The 25592-nt window shown below is 42.7% G+C and overlaps 1 protein-coding gene across 2 annotated transcripts in view; it reads left to right on the top strand.

Moving 5' to 3' along the window:
* METTL16 (methyltransferase 16, RNA N6-adenosine) overlaps positions 1-24162 on the top strand; it is a 68415-nt gene extending 44253 nt beyond the window's left edge. For both annotated transcript variants that reach the window (XM_004012555.4, XM_060395319.1), the window contains 4 exons: positions 4968-5037; positions 5755-5844; positions 14808-14981; positions 15103-24162. In XM_004012555.4, coding sequence (XP_004012604.1) covers positions 4968-5037; positions 5755-5844; positions 14808-14981; positions 15103-15726 — 958 coding nt within the window. In that variant the 3' untranslated portion in view covers positions 15727-24162. The remainder of the gene's footprint in view (positions 1-4967; positions 5038-5754; positions 5845-14807; positions 14982-15102) is intronic.
* Positions 24163-25592: the final 1430 nt, after the last annotated feature.

Below are 25592 nucleotides of genomic sequence, written 5' to 3'. Positions count from 1 at the left end.
TGGTGTTCGTATCTAAATCATTGTTACTGCCAAATCCAAGGTCATCTAGATTTTCTCTTATATTATTGTCTAGGTTTTATGTTTTACATTTAGGTCTGTGATCCATTTTGAGTTAATTTTTGTAAGTAATACAAGGTTTGTGTATAGTTTTGGGTTCTGGGGCTTTTTTTGCATATGATGTCCAGTTCCAGCACCACTTGTTGAAAAGATTATCTTTGCACCTTTTCATTTCTGATATTAGGAATCTGTGTCCTCTCTTTTTGTTTTTTCTTTTCTCCTTATCCTGGCTAGAGGCTTATTGAATTTATTGATCTTTTTAAAGGACCAACTTTTGACATAATTGATTTTTCTCTATTGATTTCCTGATTTCAATTTTTATTTCTTCTGTTTGCTTTGGATTTAATTCTTTTAGCTTCCTGAGGTAGAAGCTTAGATGATTGATTTTAGATTTTTCTTTTCTTACGTATTCATTCAGTGCTATAAATTTCCCTCTAAGCACCGCTTTCACTACACAGACTTTAACAAATTGTATTTTCGTTTTCATTTAGTTCAAAATGCTGTTTAATTTCTCTTGAGATAGCTTCTTTGACCCATGTGTTATATAGAAATGTATTGTTTAATCTCCAAGTACTTGGGGATTTTCTAGCTCTCTTTCTGTTACTGAGTTCAAGTTTAATTCCCTTGTGGACTAAGAGCAGATGTTGTATGATTTTTATTCCTTTAAACTTTGTTAAGATGTATTTTAGGGCTCAGAGCAGTCTATCTTGGTGAATATTCTGTGTGATCTTGAGAAGATGAATAGTTTATATATGTCAGTTATATCCAATTGATTGATGGTGTTGTTGAATTCAACTATGTCTTGTCTTATTTTTGCCAGCCAGATCTGTCCGTTCTGATAGAGGGTTATTGAAATTTCCATCTCTAAAAGAAGATTCATCTATTTCTTCTTGCAGCTCTATCAGTTTTTGCCTCATGTAGCTTGATGCTCTGTTAAGTACAAACACATTAAGGATTGTTACGTCGTCTTGGAGGACTGTCCCCATTTTAGCTTAGAATAATGCCCCTCTTTATTCTTGATAACTTGCCTTGCTCTGAAGTCAGCTGTGTCTGAAATAAGTATTTCACTTCTCTCTTCTTGCTTGCATAGTTTCTTAACACAAGTTGTATGTAATTCTTATTTATAGGTAAGGTGTATCTTTTTCTGGCTTCTTTGAGGATTTTTTTAATCTTTGATTTTATTAAAAGTCATACACCTAGGTGCAGTTTCTGAATATTTTTTTCTGCTCAGTGTTCTGTTAGCTTTCTGGATCTGTGGTTCAGTATCTAACCGAATTAGTTTGGGGAAATTCTCAGTCATTATTGTTTCAGGTATTTCTTCTGTTTTTTTCTCTTTCTTTTCCTTCTAGATTTCCATTACACAGATTTGACATCTTTTGTAGTTGTCCCACAGTTCCTGAATATTATATTCTGGTTGCTTTTTTTTTTTCTCTCTGTTTTTCACTTTTGGCAGGTTCTATTGAGGTATCCCCAGGCTAAAGTCTTTGCTCAGCTGTGTCTAATCTACTAATCAGACCATCAAAGGCCTTGTTCCTTTCCATTACGGCTTTTTTGATCTCTTTCATTTTTCTTCGGTTCTTAGAATCTCCTTCTGTCTGCTTACATTACGCATCTGTTCTTACATGCTGTCTACTTTAGCCGTTAGGGCCCTTAGCATCTTAATCATAGTTATTATATTCCTAGTTTGATAACACCCAATATCCTTGCCATGTCTGGTTCTGATGGTTTCTCTGCCTGTCAGACTGTTAGAGTGTTTTTTGCCTTTTAGTGTGTTTTATAATTAAAATAGGAAGACATGATGTCCTTGGTCAAAGGAACTGCTCTTACAGGTCTTCAGTAATGCCAAAGCATTCTGTAGTCCCCTGAGTAGGTTTTAGCCCTTCAGTGACCCTGTACCTCTGGGTTGTGATCTACACACATGCTTCTCAGTTTGTTCCTCTGCTTTGGTGGGAAAGGATGCCTAGAGTATGCTGGAGTTGGATGATATCCCTCCTCTGGGTCAGTCAGGATCTGATAAAACCCCAAGAGGTCAGACTCTGGCTAATTGGTTTCTCCTGGGGGCAGACTTTTTAAAGAACAGGATGCCCTAGTCTAATTCAAAATGGTTCCTTTTCCTCTCCCCCAGCCAGAAGCGTAAGGGAATTTTCCCTTTTACTCACTATAAGAACCTGGTCAAGCTCCCACATAATATTTACAAAAGCATGGGGTCCCTGATGAGTGGGTACCCCTGGAGTTTTTATTTCTCAGACTCGTCAGTGCTGAGTCTCTGGCAAGTTGTCAGTTTCAGTGCAGGTTTCTTTACCTCAGCACTGGTTGTTCCCACGGAGATGTTTGCTGGTGGGTTTCTGCCTTAGTAAGTTGTTGCTTCTTTGTATTTGTCTGCCTGTCTCCAATTTTAGAGGCCCTATGAGTACTTCTGTCATGGATTTAAGAAGAGTTGATTTTTAGTTTGTTCAGCTCTTGTTAAGACAAAGTGGTGACTTGCTGCTTCTTACATGGCTTATGGGATCTTAGTTCCCCAAGCAAGGATTGAACCTTGGGCCCTTGGCAGTGAGAGCATGGAGTCCTAACCACTGGACCACCAGGGAGTTCCTCCTTTCTGTCCTTTAAAGATGTTGTTCTGTTGTCTTCTGGTTTGCATTATTTCTGATGAGAGGTTGATATTAAATATTTGTGTTTATCTTCTTTTGAACAAAAAGTCTCTACCCTCTCCCTGATTTTAAGATTTCCTTTTTGTCCCTGCTTTTTGGCACTTTGGTTATGAAGTGCCGTAGTGTGGTTTGGTTTGGTTTAATTTTTATCCTACCTTTTATAGTTGACTAAGTGTTGTGTTAGTTTCATGTGTGCAGCAAAGAGATTCCATTATACACATCATTACACACATCATATACATACAGAGCATGTCCTTTTTTAATTATTTTCCCATTTAGGTTGTTACAGAGCATTGAGCAAAGGTCTTTGTGCTATGCAGTGGGTCCTTGTTGGTTATGTATTTTAAATATATAATATGGTTTTATGTTTCTAATGTGTGAAGTTCATTGAACTTATATATGTTTATAGTTTTTATCAGTTTGGGAAAAATGTTGATCTTTTTTTCCAAATACTTTTTGTCCCCCATTTGTCTCTTTTTTGAAACTCAGATTGTGTGTACAGCTTGATATTGTCCCATTGGTCACTGGTGCTGTGTTATTTTTTTCATCTTTTTCTTTTTTTCCCCCTCTGTGCTTTATTTCAGATTTTTTTTTTCTGTGTCTTCAGGTTCATACATCTTTTCTTTTGCAGAGGCTAATATGCTATTAATCCAATCCAGTGAATTTTGTATTTGTGATATTGTAATTTTCATGTCTTACAGTTTTGTTTGGTTTTTATACCTTCCCTCTTTGCCTCATCATGTCTGTGTTTTATTATGGGACATATTTCTAATAGCTGTTTTGATGTCCTCGTCTACTAATTCCATCATCTTATTTCTTCGTCTGTTTCTAATGATTGATTTTTAAATCCTGGTTGTGAGTCATTTTCCTGCTTCTTTAATATCTGGTAGTTTTTTTAGTAAATGCTGGACATTGTGTATCTGATGTGTGGGGGTGCTCTGTTTCATTGTATTCCTTTAATGAGTTTTGGACTTTGTTTTACTGCTTACTTAGATTACTTGTGATCAGTTGGATCCTTTTTCAGGTCTTGTTTTTATAAGCTTTATTAGTGCAGATACAGAACAGCCTCTCGCCCCCTTAAAAGCAGCATCCTTTTCAGGATTCTTCTACTTGCTGCTTTTTTTAACAAGGGCTTTCTGCTGTAGATAGTAGAACCACAAACTAGCTGTCTAACCACAAAACTAAGTCCTCGCTGTCTGGAATCCAGGAGTTCAGCTTACTGTTTTCTGAGAATTCTTTCCTCAGCCTCCCCCCCCCCCCCCTCCCTCCCATCCCCCTGCCCCGCAAGATCATTATTCTGCAGAATATTCCAGGGAACTCCTCTGCAGACGTCCAGAATTCTCTCCCTGTGCAGCTCCTTCTCTTCTCTTTTGCTCTTCAAATTCTTACTGCCTCAGACTCTCTGAGCTCCAGTCTGTCTCAACAATTCAGCAGGATTTGGGGGTTCTATTTTAGTTTCCCTTCCCTGCATTGCAGCTTGGAAATTTCCGCCAGGCAGTAAACTCTGGCAGTTGTGGGATTCACCTTGTTTTCCTCTCTGAGATCATAGGTCTTCACTGCAGTTGTCCAGTTCTGAAAAATCGTTTCATATATTTTGTCCAGTTTCCTTTTGGCAATTTTCTTACTAATTAATCTGTCATAGCCTGAAGCAGAAGCCCCGTATAAATTTTATACTTTGCAAACTTTCTAGAATAATCAGAAGAGATAAAGTCTGTCCTTTTATGTTTTAACCAGTCCGCTTCATCTTCATACTCCCTCTCTTGGATTTGTGTTTGCTATAGAGAAAACTGATTTCATGTTCTGTTGGAACTTTAGTGCAATATATATTCTCAAGTTATTTGCAGGTGATTGCACATCTCAAAGTACAGGTCATGCTAGATTTTACAGTTTGTCTTAATATGTTGTAGGGAGGTGTGTATCCTTGTTTTTGCTATTTATTAACTAATTTCTGTCCCAGAGCTGAATGGCCTTCATTCTGAGCATTATAAGTGATACCCCTCTCTCTTTCTACATACATATAGCCCTGAAATAATTGGAGAAACTAAGTGACTTTTTGTTTCAGTTGCTGTGGGTATGTTTTCCTTCTCTAGATTTATTCTCTGCCTAAATCCATTATATACAATTCTTGTTTCTGTCACTTGTAACTTGACTCAGTATTTGTTTGCTACTCTTCTCATCTTGTTGGCTTGAGTAATGCTTGGTTTAAAAATGTAACCACATAAACAATGTTTGACTTGGCTGCTTTTTTTTCCCCCCCAGATGGTATAGCTGTATGCTGGGAAAGAAATGCAGCCTGGCTCCTCTGAAGGAAGAACTTCGCATACAAGGGGTAAGGCTCTGTCATTACTATTCCAGTGTGAGCCACTTTCGATGGTGTAGAACACTTGAAGTACAGAATTTTCCTGTATACCAAAAAACCCTAAATGTGTTTTTTGTTTGTTTTTGCTTGTCCATTGCTTGTTTAGTTTTTTTAATGATGTAATTTTGGGGCTAGTAGGGACTTTTTGCAAATCATTAAAATCAGGCCTTTTTTTTTTTTTTTTAAGGCCTTAAAATGGAGACTACATAGCTTTGTCTAGCCAGGCTTTTCAGGCTCTCTTTCCTAAAAAAAGAAAACAAGAGAACGTTTGATTGTTCTCTGAAGGGCTGCATTTTGAGTGTTTTATACATCTAACCTTGAAGCCGGAACTATAAATTGTCTCCCGTGTTTCATGGGAAGGAAAAAGCCTACAACTTTGTTGAGATGGCTGGATGGCATCACTGATGCAATGAACATGAACTTGGGCAAACTCCAGGAGATGGTGAGGGACAGGGGTGCCTGGTGTGTTGCAGTCCATGGGGTCACAAAGAGTCGGACATGACTGGGCGACTGGACAACAACGATTTACTCATTGGTTATTAGGCAGCTGGGCATAGCTGTTTTTGGATGTTAGCCTTTGTTAACTGATAAAAAGAAAGACCAACCTATAATTTAAAATGAGGCAGCAGCCAGAAACATATTAGTGGAACTAATGGAATGATTCGATGCTGTGATTTTTGGTTTCAGGTTCCTAAAGTCACCTATACTGAATTCTGCCAGGGTCGGACAATGAGATGGGCTTTGGCTTGGAGTTTTTATGATGACGTAACAGTACCAGTAAGTTGAGACCTTCCTTTAGCTTTGCTGAAATCCAGTACATGGTGGGTTTTAGTAGGTCATAAATCAATTAAATCTGTACTGTCTTGTTTCCCTGAAGTTTGCCCCAAATGCTTACATCACAGTGGAGAGTGGTTGTATACCAGGCACAGTCCTGGAAGGCTGTCTGTGGTGACCATAAAACCTTTCTCTCTGAATCTGTGCAACTCAGTGATTCTGAATCAGGAAATGTAAATGAGTTGGAAATGCATCTTTTAGCAATTAAAAAATTCAAATACAAACACCTTGTGGGTATGATTTTTCTGTTGGACATTCCTGAAGAATTGAAACTGAAGTCTGTTCTCTTTTATCACTGCTGTTTTCCTAGAGTAGCTGTCTCCCCGGGTTCCTGTGGATGTAGAAATTGCCATTTGGGATTGCAGGCTTTTGATGTGTAAAACTCAGAGATCATTCGAGTAAAGGGTCCTGTCTTGACTTTCAGATGAGCACTGGAATATTGATGAGTTTTGAAGCTGGGTGATATAGTTCATTAGCTTATTTTGTCTACTTTGCATGTGCTTGACCGTGAACATTCTTCTGTAATTTTATGATCCACAAAATTCTCGTTGTCCTCTGTGCTTGCTACTATATGCAAAAGAAAAATGTTTCTGAACTGGTTAGCTGGAATAATTTTTCTAGGCTACGTAAGAGGTGGTAATCGAATAGCATCTGTTTGTTCTCACTTTTTCCCTGGAAGAAGGATTGACTTCTTGTTGCCTGGAGTGGTCCGCCTTAACGTTCATGCACACGTTGCTCAGCTTGAACTGCTGCTGCCCACAGTATTTATGGAGGCCTCATACCTGGTCTTGTTCACTGTCTCCAGTCCCCTGTCCACACCATAGGTTTGTCCTGGGTGCTCCTCTCCCAAGGTCTTGGCCACGCTTTCTCTCCAGAGTCTCTTAAGTGTTGCTGTAACTGTGAGCCTCTTTCCTTCTCCTATAGGGCAGAGGAGTAGAGATGTGTGGAAGTATGAGGGGGCCATTTGCAGATGTTTCTGAATACATGAGCTCAGATTTGAAACCGAGCCTTCCCTTCCTGTACTCTGCAGCTAGGTGTGCTGCTGGCTTGACGTAAGTTTTCCCAGTCAAGTCTGGATGGCCTGTCTGATGGAAGTCCAGACTTGCCTCTATGCCTTGCAGTAGGGTATCCAGAGGTTAGTGTTTGAAATACTCACTGATTACCAAAGATGGTTGTGCCTTTTTTGACCTCCCTGAGGGATTATCCTTTCTGTCATCCTCTAGAATAAGAATACCAGGGCTTTCCCACCAAATGGTTAAAATCGTTGGTAATGCCCTAGCTCATCCCTATGCAGACACTAACAGCTGCAGGAAAATGGAACTGCACCTGTTTCCGAGTGCTTTCTGTTGAACCTGCTTTCCGCACTTGTTGGCACCGCAGGCAGAAGAGCTGATAATGAGCTCTGGCACCCTCCAGGCCATCTCAGGGACCAGCGACACCCTTGCCCTCTTGGATTAACAGCTATTTCAGATCAGAGTATCAAAGAGCACTGTGTTTCTGTGGTAGTAAAACCAGCTTACTTTGAAAAGGAATCAGCTAAGCCTTCCTCCCTCCCTTCCTGTCTTTTAGGTCATCCTCAAGCCCTGTTCATAGTTTCAGCCATGAAAGACTGCCTCTTGCTAAGGGCCCCAGGCTTCTGCCACGCCAGAGTACTCACCCCTCCACACTGCCCCCAACCCAAAGCTGTTAATAACGCATTCCCAAGTGCTCCATTAGGTGCACTTAAACTGCTACAGGGAAAACGGCAATTTCTGATTTGTGGTAGCCCAGCAACCGTTTCTTAGCACTGGTGGCCGTGATCAGCAGCTGCTCTCCCAGGGGTCCCAGGGCACTCAGGAGGGCTTCAGTGGGCTGCCCTCTTGGTTCTCCCTCTCGCTACCTGGACCTCTCCCTGCTCCCTGCTTTTTGAAGTGGTCACCTCATTCTCTCCTCTTGCTCCTTGCTGTGGCGGGGAGGGAGGAGCATGCTGCTTTAGGTGAGGAGAGGAGGCCAAGGACTGGAGCTAGTTAAGCAGAAACATTGACCTACTTCCCCGCCCCACCCCCATTCCCGCCTTTTTAGGGTAAATGTGCAAGTTACTATGGCAACTTCTGTTTTCACTTATCTCAGGCCTACTGGCTTGCTTCTGTTGATGCTGAATGCTGAAAAATTCTAATTTGCTGCTGATTCAAGTGCCCACACTAAGCCCATTCCTCTTGTTTGGATTTATTTTAACAGCCAAAAGACGAGTCCTAGTGTTGATAAAATTGTGTCTGTTCATTTCCAACTGATGACAAATATAAGGAAGCATATCATAAGGACTGTTCCTTACAGAATTTTAACAAGCCATTTAGAATGCCTCTTTGTCCGAGCTTCTTGCATTGCTCAAGGCATTATTTTAGCTTTGCTTTGCTTTCAGAAGTTTGACACTTGCTAAAAGAAAAAGGGGAAATAATGTGACTCTAGTAAATGGTATGTACTCTTGGTCTGAGCATTGCCCAGGAACTCTGGTTTTAAAAATGAGCTCCCTCTGTTCAAAACATTTCCTCTGAGCCTGGGTCTTTCTTGTCCAGGGAGTCATAACTAGAGGGCTTTCTGGAGAACAGATGGAGGGAAGGGGTCAAGTTAATTAGGTAGCCTTGTTAGTGTCACAATGGGGTTCTTCTGACAGTGCTCCACTTCCTAGTTCACATGTTTTCAAACTAATTCCAGATAGAGGAGGGATTCTGTGTAGGTGCTCAGGGGATGACGCTTGGAGACAGGTTGGTACTTCAGGGCTCTCTCTCATTTTAGAGATCTCATCAGCAGATCTCTGATCTGCTTTTGTCAGTATTATGTATTGATTTTATTTATTGAGAGAATTCTCCTGTTAAGACATAGTTAGAGGGGATTCTCTGGCAGTCCAATGTTTAGGACTCTGTGTTTTCACTGCTGAGGGTGCCGGTTCAGTCCCCTGTTGGGGAACTAAGATCCCATAAGCTGCTCAGTGTGGCAAAGGGCGGGGTTGGGAAGGACATGGTTCAAAAACCAGTACTATACCAGACTATAAACTATGCTCTAAAACAGATGTGATGGTTAGGGATCTGAGCTGTTTAGCAAAACCAAAGCTAAGGCTCCTTCTCTTGTTACTTTTCTTATTGTGACGTTCACTGTGATAATACCAAAGAAATAAGATACCATTTCCTATCACTTAAAATGATTAGTTTTACGAAAGAGAAGTATGGATACAAAAGTTCATATGAGTCAGTACTGAAATGAATGGTAGGAACCAGAATGGTGGAGAATTAGGCCATTCAGAAAAGAAAATGGTTCAGCCTGGGAGGACTTCATGGAGGAGGAATTGTCAATGTCTGACTCATAGTTGGTGCATAGAGTATTTGTTGAGTGTTAAAAGGAATATGATGTAGAACTTCTACTGAGGAACAGCATTGCAAGCATAATGTTAATTGGTATAGTAGATTTCAAGCACCAGAGATAGTCTTTGTTGTGATGTGAATGCTTCACACACATTGTTATTTTATTCAAACCTGACAATAATCAAGTGGGTGGTATTATCCTCACTTAGTAGATGACGAAAACTGGAGACTCTAAAAAGTCAGGTTGAGGCCTTGCTTAGTCCAATTTCACAGCCTAAGCCCTAAGTCACTGTGCTGCCCAAGGACTGCCCTTTGTTCCAGTCTAACCAGGTATTACCTACTCAGCAGCCCCTCAGCACCTTGCTGTAAACCCATCCCAGCCACCTTTCATGCAACGGTCACCTGGATTCATCCTGAGCTCACCTTTCAAAGAAAGGATGGCTCCTCAGTGGCTCCTTGTTCCTCCCAAATCTGTCTTTGACTTCCCTTCCATCCCTTCCGTTCCCTGGTGGCTCAGAGGTTAAAGCGTCTGCCTCCAATGCGGGAGACCCGGGTTCGTTCACGGGGTTGGGAAGATCCCCTGGAGAAGGAAATGGTAACCCACTCCAATATTCTTGCCTGGAGAATCCCATGGACGGAGAAGCCTGGTAGGCTACAGTCCATGGGGTCGCAAAGAGTCAGACACGACTGAGCAACTTCACCTTCACCCATCCTAATCACTCCCTATTTTCCTGATTGTGCTGCCTTCTACGGTATTAGAAGTTACACAGTCTTCTCATGATGCCAGGGTCTTTGCTGACTGTCATTACAGCCTTTGCTCACAGCCTTTCTCTGTCTGATCCTTTCTGTGGACTTCCCTTCACTGCAGCCCAGTTCAATTCCAGCTTCTGCATAAAGCCTTCTTAACCATGCAGCCCACAGACATCTCTCTGGACCTGTCTTTGTATATATTTATTTGTTTGTCTATGCTGGTCTTAATTGCGGTGTGCAGGATCTTTAGTTGCAGCATTCAGGATCTTAGTTGCTGCGTGCGGGATCTGGTTCCCTGATCAGTGATCGAACCGTGGCCTCCTGCATTGGCAGCACATAGCCTTAACTACTGGACCACCAGGGATGTCCCTGGATTTATCTCTTTCAGTCATTTGTATTCTGCATGAACTTACTTCTGACATAGTTTGTTCTGGTGTTTGATTTAACGGTGGCATAGTGGGTTACCCTAAAACTATTGCAGAGTATATAGAAACTGTCTGTCTTTAGGTTGAGCCGGTTACTTCTCTAAGTTTTTGTTTCTTCATCTGTAAGTTGGGGGTTACTGATAGTATCTACCACATCAGGTTTTGAGGATTAAATGTACATAACACAGTGCCTGATATATATAGTAGGTGCTCAGTAAAATATATTGTATTATCATTTCCCACCATTCCTTCTCACCGCCTCTGTATTTGATGTCCCAGTAATGTTGAGCTGCCCTGATGATTCTAAAGTAAATCTTAGAGTGCATTATTTCATCTATAACTATTTTCGTATTTATTTACAAAAGGTGTTTCATTTTACTTTGTATTTTTAGGGATTGCCTTTTTTTGTATGTGCTATTTAGTGTTGTTTGGTAATTGTAAAAGATACTCATACATGGTTTCAAAATCAAATCTCAAAAAGGATACTGTTAGAGGTCTAGCTCTATTCTCTTGTCTCTTTCACCCCGGTCAATTCCTCTTCTCCTTGGGCACTTTTTAAATGATTTCCTGATTTATCCTCTCATTGTTTATAGTGAAGTTGGTTGTGTTAATATAAGAAAATACACAGTTACTTTCTTAGATAGGTAGCATTCTACATAACTTCTTCCCTTTTTTTGCTTTGTATTGTTTTTACATATATCTAGGAATGATTACAGGACATTTTAAAAACAGCAACCAGTCGGATTAGATAACAACAGAAATGCCACTGGGCTGTTAATAAAGAAGCCACACTTCTGGAGAGCAAAATACTTAGTCCACTTCATGGCAGCAGGGCTGATACACATATGTAAAAGGCAAGATGATCTGACTGTCCATCCCAGTGCACTTCTTGTGTGTATTCCAGCCAGGTGTCAGTGTTGGCCCCTTGGCTTTGTTTTTCCATAAATAGTAGCCTGTGCTGAGTAACAGCTCACAGACACTCGGCTTGTTCCTGGAGGACCTGGAGCGGTAGCCATTCAGAATGTAGCAGAGCAGGGAAGATCCCCATGTGGTGGGCAGGAGCACGCCTTTCCCCTCTAGACCATTCTGGAAGCTGCTCTGTCTTATCGAGGAAGCTGTGGCTTCATGCTCAGCAGATCTTAGTGAATGACCCTCTTCTTGTCCTGCAGATATGAGGGAGATCTGTGTTCTACCTTAACCGTAGTTAGCAGCAGAGCTTTAGCAGAATGCAAATGCTATACAGATTTGTATCAGCAAAAACACCTGATTTGAAAGTCTTCTGACTGGTTGCACCACTGAGGTCTAGAAATTAAAGGAAGAGTGAAGATTTAAGCAATTTAAAGACAGCTCTTAAGACTCCACACTCCCAATGCACGGGGCCTGAGTTTGATCCCTGGTCAGGGAACTAGATCCCACATGCTGAATTCGCATGTTACAACTAGGACATGTGCAGCCATATAAATATTTTAAAAGAAAAAAAAAAAGACAGCTCTGCTAGGTAAAGTGTATTTTAAATATGTAAGAACTATTTTTGTCCAGTTCATGGTTTCAGTGTGGTAACACTTGAAGCTTCTACCATTTTGATAATTATTCATGGAATCCTTGCAGTGTAAAAGATGCAAAGCCTGTGTTCTCTGCAGAATGTATAACTCCCCACCAGACTTCTTTCACATTGTAATTTCAGCTGGGTGATATAGTAGTTCATCTTCTAACCCAAAATCAGTTGTAAATTCACCTTCTAGTTTTTTACATTAAACTGAATTAACCGTTATTGATTTTTTTAAATTATGCTCTAAAGTGTTAAATTGTTACTTTGTCTTCTAAACTATGACAGTTTGAGTATAGCATTCTTCATTGAAAATATATGTGGTTTAAGATTTTAAAGCATATTAGCAAATTAAGATCATCTCAGTTGGGGAAAAACAGACATCTTCTATTTAATAGTGTTGTGGCAGGGTATAAAACTACCTGCTGTTGAACCTGTGGGGTTGAATTTAACTATTAATTTATTAGGACTTGCTCCTGTATTTTACTCTGGCCCTGCCTACCGAGAATTTTCAGTATGAGCAAGAAAGGATGAGGAATGATTGCTGTAAGCCAGACTTAAGTTAATGTTTAATCATTTAAAAGCTTTTAGAGTTTCTAAAGTATAAATTATCTGTCTCTTGAGTGCTTACCTAGTTTTACTAAAACTAGGGAATTCCCTGGTTAGGAATCTGCACTTTCACTGCCAAAGGTGCAGGTTCAGTCCCTGGTTGGGGGACTAAGATCCTTAAGCTGTGAGACGTGGCCAAGAGTAAAACTAAATCCTGAGAATGTGTGTGTGAGAGAGTGAAAACAATTCACTAAAAATCTTCAGAAATGCCAGATTTGTTGATTGACCATTATATATGGCACATTGAAGCCCGGATGCAAGGTAAAGGCGCCATACATGAGATGGAGAAGTTTTCATTTTTGTTCTGGTGTAACAGGGCAACAAGCTGTTTTGCTGTTTCTGAAAGTGGGTCCTTGAGAGAGCTCTTGTTAAGTTTGATGAGGGTGCATTTCTCTCCTTTAAGTTCTAGAAAAGCCCATTCTTACTTTTGGAGGAGACTATTGCAGGAAATGACAGATACAGCAATATCTTCATGTTGCTGGTTGGAATTTGTGAGCACAAATGATTCCCGCCTCTGTCCAAAGAGAGACGAGGTGCTATCCTTCCAGCCATATTTGTAGATGACCTTTGGTGTGCTGTCGGGGATGGCCCTGCGACGGTGACCTTTCCATGGTAATAGCTTTGGATGTCAGGAAGTGAAAAGAATAATTTGATTCTTGTCTCCCATCCTGCTCCTACATACCACCATCTTTTTTCACCCACAGCTTAATAATCATATATCAAGCTCCTCAGTGCAAAGTTTCAGCTCTCATAAGTGTTTCTTATGTTGGGCAATTGGGTAATAACAATGCTGCTGTCTTGGTGCCCATATGAATTTGTCCCATCTTGCCTGAAACATTAGTTGAGCAAGTTCAGACTTCAGGGCTTAGAGTGTGCCGTTCATTTCTCAAGAGCAGGTTTCTTACTCATACACACACCCTTTGTTTTTGGTCCTTTTCTTCTAAGCTTGTTTTCTATTCTTTAACTTCCCTTTTTTATTAGTTAATATCTGGTATAAAGAGAAAAAGTTGATTGTTTCTAGGAAATACCATCTTAAAGTGTTCTAGCATAGAATAAACGGGCTATTTTCTTGTGTGTGTGGGGTCAGGGAGTTGCTAGTTAGTCCCTGCAAGGCCTCACCCAGTAGCTGGGCCTCACTGTGTGTGTACTTAGGTGCTCTGTTGCTGGTTCACAGCCACACAGTTATCAAATGCTTCTTCTTAGGAAAAGATCTTCAAAGCTGACTGGGTATTGTCTCTTTTTGAGCTTTTCTTATAATCCTACTCATTTTGATCCTAACTTTAGAATTAGCTTAAATTCATTTTCAAATTTTGATAAAATTTGTTTACAAGTCAGTCTCTTAAAGTGTCCATAATTTATCTGATCTTAGCTAAGAGTCTAACTGGAAAAAAAAAGGGCAGGGGGCAACCTTTTACTTGAAAGAAATCAGCTTTAAATACAGCAGTGTCATTTGGTTTTTAAAATGGAACTTGAGTCCCTCTAGTGGTAAGAGTGTAATTCACTTTCCAAGGTTGAAATTTAAAGGAAGAGGACAGCCTTGAGCTACGTGGAATCAGCTTTCAAATCCACCGTCCTCGTGGGCGCTAGTGTCCCCTCCCCAGCCAAGAGGCAGTGCATAGGTGGGCACTGGCTTGACCCTAACGTGCCTGGATTCAGCATCCTCTTCTGCTCGTGCGATCCTGGTGCCCTGGTCGTTCTCACAAACTGCCACTCACCAGCTGCTCTCTTTCAGCAAGTCTCAGCACGTATCAGCTTGGGCTCCGTGGTGGTGATTTTAAGCCATGCTTTTTTTTTTTTTTTTTTTGATAGAAAGGAACACAGTGCCCTTGGGGTCCTTGAGTTGCCTTGAAAGAAATAGTTGCACCGGCCTGTTTTGGGCACAGCAGGTAGATGAAGGACATTTAGTAATCAGACGAGTTACGTACTGATAAAACACGGGCAGAAAATACCTAGGTTTGGGATTCAAATCCTAACTTTACAAATATTAACCATGTGACCTCAAGCAGATTCCATCGCTGCTCTGTATCTTAGTTTTTCCTGCCTATAAAATGGGGAGATGATAAACCCATTTGGCACAGTTGTTTTAAGTATTAAACATGCCAAGGCCTGTGTTCTTTTTTAGGGCTCTACAGTTGGTAGCAAAGGTCATGGAGATTCCCCCAGCTGAATTCATTATAATGCATGAAATTTGATTATTTGGATGACCTTCCCCTATTCTCCTGTGCCCTCTTTTTCTTTCAGTCACCACCCAGTAAGCGAAGAAAACTAGAGAAGCCAAGGAAGCCCATTACATTTGTAGTCCTGGGGTCTGTGATGAAAGAACTAGCCCTCAAAGCCTCATCTCTGGGCCCTGAGACAGTGGAAGGCATCGTGGTTGTGACGACATGGATTGAAAAAATCCTCACTGATCTAAAGGTACCTGGTTGATAAGCACATTGAAGAAGTACTTACAAATAATCTTTTTTCTTTTCTTTTTTTTAAAAAGGAGTTTTCAGAGCAGAAAAGTGATCTGTAAAATTGTTTTTCCTTCAAACAGGTTCAACATAAACGAGTTCCCTGTGGAAAGGAGGAAATCAGCCTTTTCCTAACGGCCATAGAAAACTCCTGGATTCACTTACGGAGGAAGAAAAGAGACCGAGTGAGACAGCTGAGAGAAGTGCCCTTGGCGCCCAAGGACGTGATCGAAGCCTTGGAGGAGAAAAAGGCTCCCCCCAAAGAGTCTGGCAGCAGCCAGGATGTTGCCCAGGGTCCCCAGGAGAGTGCCCGGGGGGGCCCTGCTCCGCCAGAAGGCGAGTCTGCCACTGTGGAGGGCCACGGCCCCAGCCAGGACTCGCTTTCCCAGGAGGAAAACCCAGAACCCACGGAGGATGAAAGGAGTGAGGAAAAGGGGGACATGGAGGTTCTGGAAGGTTGTAAAGGCTCTAGTAATGGAGCCCAGGACCACGAGGCTTCTGAGCCCTTCAGCAGCCCAGTGTCTGAAAAAGGGAACCATCTCCAAGGAGTGGCTGGACGTTACTTATTCAAGTGTCTGATAAACGTTAAGAAGGAAGTAGATGACGCCTTAGTTGAAATGCACTGGGTTGAGGGCCAGAACAGGGATTTGATGAACCAGCTTTGTACTTATATACGTAACCAAATTTTCAGGCTTGTTGCTAGTTAACTCCAAAATTATCGCACAGTTGGGAAAGTTCTATAAAGCAGCTTGCTTTGAAGAGTGGCCTGGGGTGGGGGGTGAGGGGGGCAAGCTGAATTCCATCATTAGCCCACTAGTAATATTATGTGGAATTGTCTTAAAAAACCAACAATTAAGTCCATTTTTAAACACCTGCCTCCTTTAAAAAAAAAAAAAAAAGAATTACAGAGCATTGTAGTATGGTAGTTCAGAGAAAGAATTGTGATCAGCATCAACAAAATGCCATCGGTAAACTCATAAGGGATTTAAACCTGACTTTAAGCGGATCACCTTTGGAGAAGGAAATGGCAACCCACTCCAGTATTCTTGCCTGGAGAATCCCATGGACAGAGGAACCTTGTGGTCTGTAGTCCATGGGGTCGCAAGAGTCAGACACGACTGAGTGACTTTGATTACTTCACTAAGCTGATCACCTTGGCTTCAGACTGGTTTTCTGAGGCCAAAAGGATTATTTTTGCAGTCTGATCCTGGTCAGAACTTAACAGTGCATCCTGCCTTCTGTGTCAGCCTTGGTTGCTTCCTGAGAAGGGGTGACTTTCTCACCCCTGCCCTCCTTCCCCTCCACCCCACAGAGGGGGTATACCAGGGTGGATAGCCCTATACCCTCTTCTAAAGTCACTTTCAAGTCTAAATACTTTGGGTACATACGGTTGATGACCCCTGTGTCAGTCCTGGGAAAGGAACTAGCCTTTGAGAGTCAGGGAGAGAAAGCTCAGTAACGCCAGGAAGAAGGCCTGATCAGGAAGCGCCTGGAAACGTCGGAGGCAATCGGCACATTCCTGACTCTTGTCTGTTTTGGATGTTGCTTGTTTCAGAAACAGAATTAGGTAAGCAAAACTGCCAGACATAATGGCGGTGCAGCAGAATGAAGCCATACCCGTCCCTCCAACCTGTTTAAAGAACTGTTTTGTAGCAGTCTGACTGGTGTGGATTTTTTTTTTTTTTTAATTTGTTTTGACGTTTGAAGTGGCGCTAATATAAGAGTATTCAGAATTGAAAACTGTCAGTCCTGTTTGAATCCTGGGGTTGGGGAAGATACTCTCTTGGCTTTGAATGGATAAGTGATTGGTGATGGAAATGAGAAATGGAGCAAGATATACTTACATGTAGTAAGTTGCTTAAGAAAGTCTCATCTATTGGCAGATAAGTTATCGCTAATCAAAGATGGTTTGGGCACGGGAGTTCGTTTGTAATCCCTTCTGTGTTTAGCTGTTACCATTGGAGAACTCTGAGGCCAGGGTAACTGTGTTCTTAAAACATGTTTCCTAATTGTGCTGCCAGGGCTCAGCAGGAATACCTCTGGGAAAGGTGTCTCTCTTTTTTCCTCTTGCTGTCTCGGTTACCCTCTTCTGTGCTTGACTTTCACTGCTTGATTTTATACCAGCAGCTGAGGGTTTTGTTTATCCTGAAATTTTTGAGTATGGTGCCATTGCTTCTTACTGTCTGCAAAGAAAACTGCGGTGGAGTAGTTAAGCCACAGTTTTGAAAGGTGGCTGTTGGTTGGGGCATAAAACTGATGACCTTGGCATACTTTAGCAGCAGCTAGACCAGTCCTTCAGCAAAGATACTGGAAACAGAAATAGGACCATATCATGCCTCCCCGTGGCAGTGGAGACAGAGCTGCCGAAGAGAACATACGAACCAACCAGTGTTCTAAGCTGGTCCATGGACCTCTGGAGAACCCAGAGCCTCCTGGGTTATTTCCAAAGGCTTTGTGGACATGTTTGGGTTTTTTCCTGGAGAGAAGGGTCCCTGACTTAGAGAGAGGAGCTACTGACTCACTGGCGATTAGGAACCGCTATGCTGGTTAGCCTTTGACAGGAAAAGCGAACTTAATGCCCAGGGTCCCACAGAGTCCAAGGTTCAGCACAGGGCCTTGGATTCCAGTGGGCCAGCCATCTCCTCCATCCACCCACACCATCCTGCTCTCCTCACCTCTCATGACACATTGGAGTCGTATGCTGGACCCAAGCCTAGTTTCTGTCTTGGTCAAATTTTAGGATAAGTGAGGTAGGTAACAACTCTTCAGTCAGTAAAGCCGTCACTGTCTGCATGTTTGTTTCACTGTAAAGGAGTAGTACGTGCTCATTAAGGATTTGGAAAGGTGAACGGAGGAAGCAGCTTCAGTCACCCCTTGTCTCAGCCATCGGGAGCATAGCCACTGTTGGTGTTTCGGTGTTTTCTTCCAGTCACTAATCTCTCTCTATAGATGGGGTGTGTGAGTGTGTGGGGTTCAACTTTGGTTGTGTTCATTCTGTTTATTCACTTTATGCTTTTTTCCTCCGTGTTGTCACAGGAGTGTATTATTTATCCTCCTCACTTGTTCACGATGTATTTCAGCCTCAGTATTAGCCTTGGTTAAGTCTAGTACTTAAAAGAGATTCCCAGAGAATCCTCTGTGGACCTGGAAGCACATAAGAGGTATCTTATGTCTGTGTATGTTTGGTGCCCCAGGTTTGAGGCTTGGTGCAGTCAAAGTGTTTTATAGTTTAAGCTAATGCTCTTAGAATTTAAGAAGCATGTGGCGAGAGAGCCTTCCACTGCTGAAACTGTGAGTGCCGTTTTTGCCTTGGTGTGTCTTCAGTTCCTTCTCTGAGAAGAATAGTTTATTTCTATCTAATGAGAGAACATTGAAACATTTTTAAAAGACATTTAAAAATCCTTTCACTTACGCATATACTTTATAATTGTGTGATATGGGGTAGCCTATACCTCTGATAAAAGGGGAAGATGAATTTTTTTTTTCTTTTTTAAAGAAATAGATTACTGACCTGTGTGTCATAATGTTGAGTGATAACTGCCTAAGTGTCTGGAGGTCAAGTTCATGTTGATGGATTGGTATGAAATTCAGTCTTTGTGGTATTATCTTAAATTCTGTTCTGGTCCCTGGCCTGGGCATCTGATCTCTTGATAACCAAAGTGGGAACAGAAGCAGGACTTGTTTTCCAAGGAGGGAAATAAGCTGCTTTTGTTCTTTGGAATCTGTTTTGCTTCCAGCAGTGGGTTCCTTCACCCCGCATCCTTGCCCAGCTGTTCACACACCAGAGCATCACTGCTTGTCCTCACAGGGTCTGTGTCTCTGTGATGGAGTTTCAGCTAGTCTTAAGGGAGTGTGTGGGTGATATATACTTATAATTTTAGTATGTATTTTTAAAAACATGAAACCTGTCAAAGCTTACCATATGAGTACACCAGCTTCTAAGTTCTGACGTGTAGTAAAATTGCAAGGGGTGGAAGAGATGCAAAGGCCTTTAGAAAATTCTAGGCCTCCTAAAAGAAGCCCCTCCTTCTTACTTAAATCCAGGTGTTTTCCGCTGCGGCCACACGAGGGCGTATGTGGCTTTTTTTTTAAAATCAGCTTCACGGTGGGCGTGGATAAAATTGTGTCCTTGGTATTTTCCTGAAATAGCCAGTCACTACTCAGATAAATATTTTTTTGTAAGCAAGTACGTTTTTACGTTAAAAAAAACTTAGAGAGATGAAAGAAAGAAGGAAAAACTCGCCACCCTGTGGTCTGGGCATAAGTTTTCAACCTTTTTATGTTTCTTTATGGTCCCAGATGATTTAAAATTTTTTTTTCTTTCCACCTGTCTTACTACTCTAAAATAGACCCAGGCTGTGTTAGTCCTTTGGATCAACTTGTTATTGGTCTCTAGTTGGTGCTGGAGGGAGACGTTTCATGATTTTACATAGTAAGTTATCCAAAACTACTATTTGTGTCGCAGGAAGAATAATAGAGCCTTAAGAAAGAAGCTGCTTTCAGCATTCCTAAGGAGTGCTCTGACAGAAGGGAAGTCTCAGAGGTGCAACACTTGCACAGCCACAACTCTTGGAGAAGTTGGCACTCAGGAGAATCAGTTTGCTGAATGGGCATTAAGCCCAATAAAAACCCAGAGGAGGCTTACTAGTGGGATGGATTGGCCTCTCTCTCCTGGAGCAGGGCGTTGATGGTCTTGAACCATCTCATGCTTCCGCGTACAAACCTCTTGGTGCTTGTGCCAGCACCGTATTAAGGAAGGCTGTGGGGGGCTCACCCTGCAAGCAGTGGGACCTCACACACATACCAGAGGGTTCCTGCTCTGCTCTGCAAAGACATTCAGATCCTCTGCTGTGACTCACCCAAATGACTAAAACAGCAGTTTATTTTTTTAATTGCTGGTTGGAACAGCTAATGCTGCCTTTCGGAATGGCTAATGCTGCCTTTTGGAGGCTTTGCTTTTACTCCAGGGGACCATGTTGTGACTGAAGGCCTTGCACCTCTGAATGGTCTCTGAGGTGCAGCCTTTTCTCTGCTCCTCTCTCAGCCTGGCAGAACCTTTGGGGACTCCAGGCTGTCTTCAGGGAAGCGGGGGATCACAGGTGCTGATTAGGAGCCAGGGAACTGAGATAACGCGGAGTGGGCCAGAAAGTGCAGGGGCCTGGAAAACAGAGAAGGTCACAGACTTCGCAGTTCATCAGACCCGAGTCTACATTCCAGTTCCACCTACAGGGTCAGGCGTTCTCACTGAGGCTTGACGTCGTCATGCAAAAGGTGCTGGATTCTCACGTCCAAGAGTCATAACAGCAGTTAAGTGAGAGGAATACTAAAGCCCCTTGGAAGAGTCCATAAACAAGGGGTAGGTAGGCTCATTGCTTCTGAGTCTCTCTTGAGTTTTCACTTTCTGGTCAGAACATCTTCTGTCAAGGGGCTCAGGTGAAAAAGCCAAGACCTCAAGTGTGTCAGTGCAAGTATAGACTGCCACTCGGACTGAGAGCAGAAATCCAGACTTCTGTGTAGTGGGAGGATAAACAGGCAACCAATACTGATTATCAGTCCTCTATGTCAGTTGTCTGACTTAACCCCACAAAGAGGCGTGGAGTCCCTGTGTGCTTTGTAAAGAAGTGGCAGCTCAGAAATGCCTTAAATGACTTGCCCTAAGGTTGTTTACAGGGACTTGACCTCAGGTCCAGAGATAGGAGACAGGTTTCATACCAATCTCAATCCGTCACGAGTGCTACACTTAGGATGGAAGCGGACTCCTGGGCTCCATGGACCCATCTTTAGGGAAGGAAGCTTGGACGATACGACACAGGGAAGAGAAAATCAAGTCTTAACCAACTCTGCCATTGAGCATTTGAAGGTCGTATTATTTTCCAGCCTTTGATCAGTGAGCAAGCTTTAATAAAATGAAATTGCTTATAATTAGTTCTTAACTTACACTACCAAGTCTTTATAGAATTTTGTATTTGGCAGTAGTACAGATAATTAAGTCGATAGTGAAGCCACAGTCTAGTGCAAGCGCACTTTGGATCGGAATCAATGTAAAATAACTGATAATTAGCTAATGACTCTTTGACAACGCATAATTATATAATAAGGGGAAGAAGAATTTTTTTTTTTTTAATGTTAGGCAGCATCAAATATTTCACTTACAGAAAGCAAAACTGATAGACTTTCAGATCTTGCTATAGAAGGGTAACAGTCATCGTAAAAAATAGCAAGTCGTCTTCCCCAGGTAAGGGAATGGACCGTGTGAATCTGGAGAAAAGGAAAGGCTGCCTGCCATCTGGTGGGAATTCAAGGAGTGTGGCTGAGAGTGGAGGAAACGGAGCCAAGAAATTCCCAGCTGGGGGAGCCTTGGCCAGCTCCAGCAGCCAGCCTGCCCCCAGGGGAAGCTGCCCTGCGAGCGCTGCTGAGCCTGGGACAGTGGGTAACCTGCCCCCCAACGTGTGTGATGCCAGTGGCTCCATGTCTCTTGCTGGGAAGTGGGCATTCCCAGTCTGGTCAGGATCCCTAATTGAAGTCTCTTTGTCCCAGGGTTTGCCTTCAGAGGGGCAGATGTGGGGCTTCTGGAGCAAACGCTGGCCTCTGTTTTATTAATGGACGCTTTCATTCACAAAGGGAAGTATTTCCTCATCTTCTACCCCAGGGGCCAGACAAGAAGGGCTGGAGCTCCCACTCCCACTGGTGGGGCACTGCTGCTATCAAGTCACTTGTGTTTGATGCCTGCTGGTTACTGCCGAGCAGAAGTAGCTACCCAGTGATGCTGGATCTTATTTCTTGAGGAAAGCCGGAAATCCAGACTTATGAGAAGCTTCAGTTCAGTCGCTCAGTCATGTCCGACTTTTTGCGACCCCATGAATCGCAGCACGCCAGGCCTCCCTGTCCATCACCATCTCCTGGAGTTCACTCACACTCACGTCCATCGAGTCCATGATGCCATCTAGCCATCTCATCCTGGGTCGTCCCCTTCTCCTCCTGCCCCCAATCCCTTCCACCATCAGAGTCTTTTCCAGTGAGTCAACTCTTTCCATGAGGTGTCCAAAGTACTGGAGCTTCAGCTTTAGCATCATTCCTTCCAAAGAAATCCCAGGGTTGATCTTCAGAGTGGACTGGTTGGATCTCCTTGCAGTCCAAGGGACTCTCAAGAGTTTTCTCCAACACCACAGTTCAAAAGCATCAATTCTTCGGCACTCAGCCTTCTTCACAGTCCAGCTCTCAAATCCATACATGACCACAGGAAAAACCATAGTCGGCAAAGTAACGTCTCTGCTTTTGAATATGCTATCTAGGTTGGTCATAACTTTTCTTCCAAGGAGTAAGCGTCTTTTAATTTCGTGGCTGCAGTCACCATCTGCAGTGATTTTGGAGCCCCCAAAAATAAAGTCTGACACTGTTTCCCCATCTGTTTCCCATGAAGTGATGGGACCAGATGCCATGATCTTTGTTTTCTGAATGTTGAGCTTTAAGCCAACTTTTTCACTCTCCTGTTTCACTTTCATCAAGAGGCTTTTAGCTCCTCTTCACTTTCTGCCATAAGGGTGGTGTCGCCTGCATATCTGAGGTTATTGATATTTCTCCTGGCAATCTTGATTCCAGCTTGTGCTTCTTCCAGTCCAGCGTTTCTCATGATGTACTCTGCATATAAGTTAAATAAGCAAGGTGACAATATACAGCCTTGACGTACTCCTTTTCCTATTTGGAACCAGTCTGTCATTCCATGTCCAGTTCTAACTGTTGCTTCCTGACCTGCATACAGATTTCTCAAGAGGCAGGTTAGGTGGTCTGGTATTCCCATCTCTTTCAGAATTTTCCACAGTTTATTGTGATCCACACAGTCAAAGGTTTTGGCATAGTCAATAAAGCACTGGAACTCTTTCGCTTTTTCCATGATCCAGCAGATGTTGGCAGTTTGATCTCTGGTTCCTCTGCCTTTTCTAAAACCAGCTTGAACATTAGGGAGTTCACGGTTCACGTATTGCTGAAGTCTGGTGCAGGCGGCTGCGAGCCGGCTCACTAAGCGCGGTCGAGAGGAGCTATAAGAAGTTTACTTGACGGTAAATCTTTACAACAAATTCAGTATTCTACAGAAACCTGGTCAACCGTCAGTTTGTGGCCTCTCCTACCACCAGCTGCTAGAACTTACCTAAATATTTGCTGCCTCCACTCTCCTAACTCATTTATTTCAGCCACTGAAGTCTGGTTGCTGCCTCCCACCTCTTAAAGTGTTCTCACCTCTTAACAGGGAGAATCCCGAAGATTCCAGTAGCCATGGGCCTGGTTTGTGCTTTTCTCTCAGTCGTGGCCAACCTTATCCACTCTGTGACTTTATACTGCTCACTCCTGCATTCTTCACACACAAATCTAGGCCTTTCCTGAACTTTCACCCTCCACATGCCTCACCTCCTGTTGGACATCACCCCCAGGACCATTGTGCTAACTCAGCTGATCTGCACCTGCGTCTCCCGTACTCTCCACCACATTGAGCCCGCTGTCCAGAATAGAAATCTCTGCTCCTCCCTCTCCTTCACCACTAGGGTCTAAAAATCTTCCACCTGAGAAAGATCCTCCCAATTCCAGCCCAGCCTCTTCTTCCAACCCTGGTGCCACCACCTTAGTGGCCTTCTGCGTCTCTCGCCTGGACTGTGAGGGTAGCCTGAACCGTTTCTGGGGGGTTTCAGAATTAAGCAGCAGGAACAGCAGGTTGGGGAGGGGTTGGGGAGAGGAGTGAAGAAACAGGAAGGAAAACTAGGATGGGAAGTAGACCCAGCACCCCAGGCCAAGTTAGTTGAGGTCAAGACTCGTGTGAGGCTCTTGCTGGTCAAGCATGCCAGAACTTTCCCCCCTTCACATAATTTCATTTTACAAAAGCAATGTTTTCATTAGAAGATATTTAGAAAAGAAGGAATAAAAGTTTACAATTCACTACTCAAATGGAATTTTACATTTTGTTATCTTAGTATTTTTATATACATATATATTTTTAAGCAGCAAATGTAGAATCAACGGTCTGTGTTACTGTTTTATAAATGTTTTCATTCAGCAATATGTTGTGATAAATTTTTTCTGGTTATAAAATTAACCTGTGTGTCATAAAACTTGTGAAAATAAAAGTTACCAGAGGTTGCACTGCCCGAAGACAAGCACCAGTAATATTTTGGTTTATATCCTGTTTTCTTCACATGCCGTATTGTGAGCGGCACTTCATGAAACCAGTTGTTCCTTATTGGAAATCGAGATTTTCTGGTTTTCACTTTTGTACGTAATGCTTTAGTGAATATCTTTGTACAGAAATGTTTGTGTGTGTGCTTCCTGCTTTAGGATAAATTTGTGTAAGAATTACTGAAGCAGAAGAGGGAATGTGCTTTTAACGGCTTTTCCGTATATTACCAATTTGCTCACTGAAAAAGCTGTTCTCCTTTACCATTTCTTGTCTTTGCCACACATTTGGTAGCACCAGAAGGCTACTTTTAAAAAATCCTTTCATCAACTGATCAGCAAGAATATTTTCATTGTTTTATTATGGTATTTGCAAGGCCAGACATCTTCCTGTATATATTTATGTTCATGTAGTTTGTGTTTCATGAATCTTAAATCACGTCCTATGTTCTCTTCTCTACCCAGGTGTTCATTTTGTTACTGACATTAAGGAGGCACAGCTTGCCAGCATCTTCCTCCGTTTTGTCATTTACCTTTTCCTTTTGTTTATGGTGGTTTTGTTTTTACAGTCAAGGAGCTTTTAGAAAAGTTTATATAATCAAGTGTGTCAAACTGTTCCTTTCATATTCTCTTTGCCTTTATGGGTAGATACCTCTTTCACCACCCTTGGAGCCAAAAAATGTTTGCCTGTATTTTATTTTGGCTCCTTTGACATTTTGCGTTTATGTTGGTGTGTGGTGGAAGTTTTAAGGACCTAACAGTGTTTAGTGAACGGTTTAGAGTTACCACAGAGTAACTCTTCTGAGAGATGGCTGGTGAGCTCTAGCCCTGCCTGCCCTGTGAGGTGTCTGATGGGAACCCGGACTCAAGCGGCTGGGGGCTGGGGAACAGGTTGAGTCTGTCCTATCCCAGCCTCCAGCCTCAAAGTGGGAGGAGTCACTGGCTGGAACATGGCTCCTGGAGAGTGTAGGGTGTCCCCAGCACTGCCCCATGTAGACTCTCCTGATGGGCCCTGGGCCCTTGGTAAGAAATCCTATGGTGGGCATGGAGCTGCACCCTGGATCAGGGTGGTCCAGCCAGTAAGAGGCCACTGCTGCAGGCCTCACACCCTCTTCTGGCTTGAGGGGCACCAGTCACTAGTGCAGGCAGCTGATACCTTGGGTTTTAAAGACTTGATCTGCAGCCTTGCGTTTATCTATGAGCTGGGATTGGCTGAGACCTAGACCTAGAGTCCTTTGTGTGGGGCGCTGATTGCATTCCAGCCCCTCTGCCCTGGGAGGAGCCTTTGGGTCCAGCTGGCTCTTGACTCACATGGCAAAAACTCCGCCTGTCTTTACTAATAACTCTGCCCAGTCTCACTCCCATGACCTGAATTAACTTACTCTCATGAAGCTGCCTCTTTTTTTCTTGCTTC

The sequence above is a fragment of the Ovis aries genome, chromosome 11 (genome assembly GCF_016772045.2).
Source record: "Ovis aries strain OAR_USU_Benz2616 breed Rambouillet chromosome 11, ARS-UI_Ramb_v3.0, whole genome shotgun sequence".
Lineage (NCBI taxonomy): Eukaryota > Metazoa > Chordata > Mammalia > Artiodactyla > Bovidae > Ovis > Ovis aries.
The sequence above is the reverse complement of the archived record's forward strand: the minus strand, read 5'-3'. Positions and strand labels throughout refer to the sequence as shown.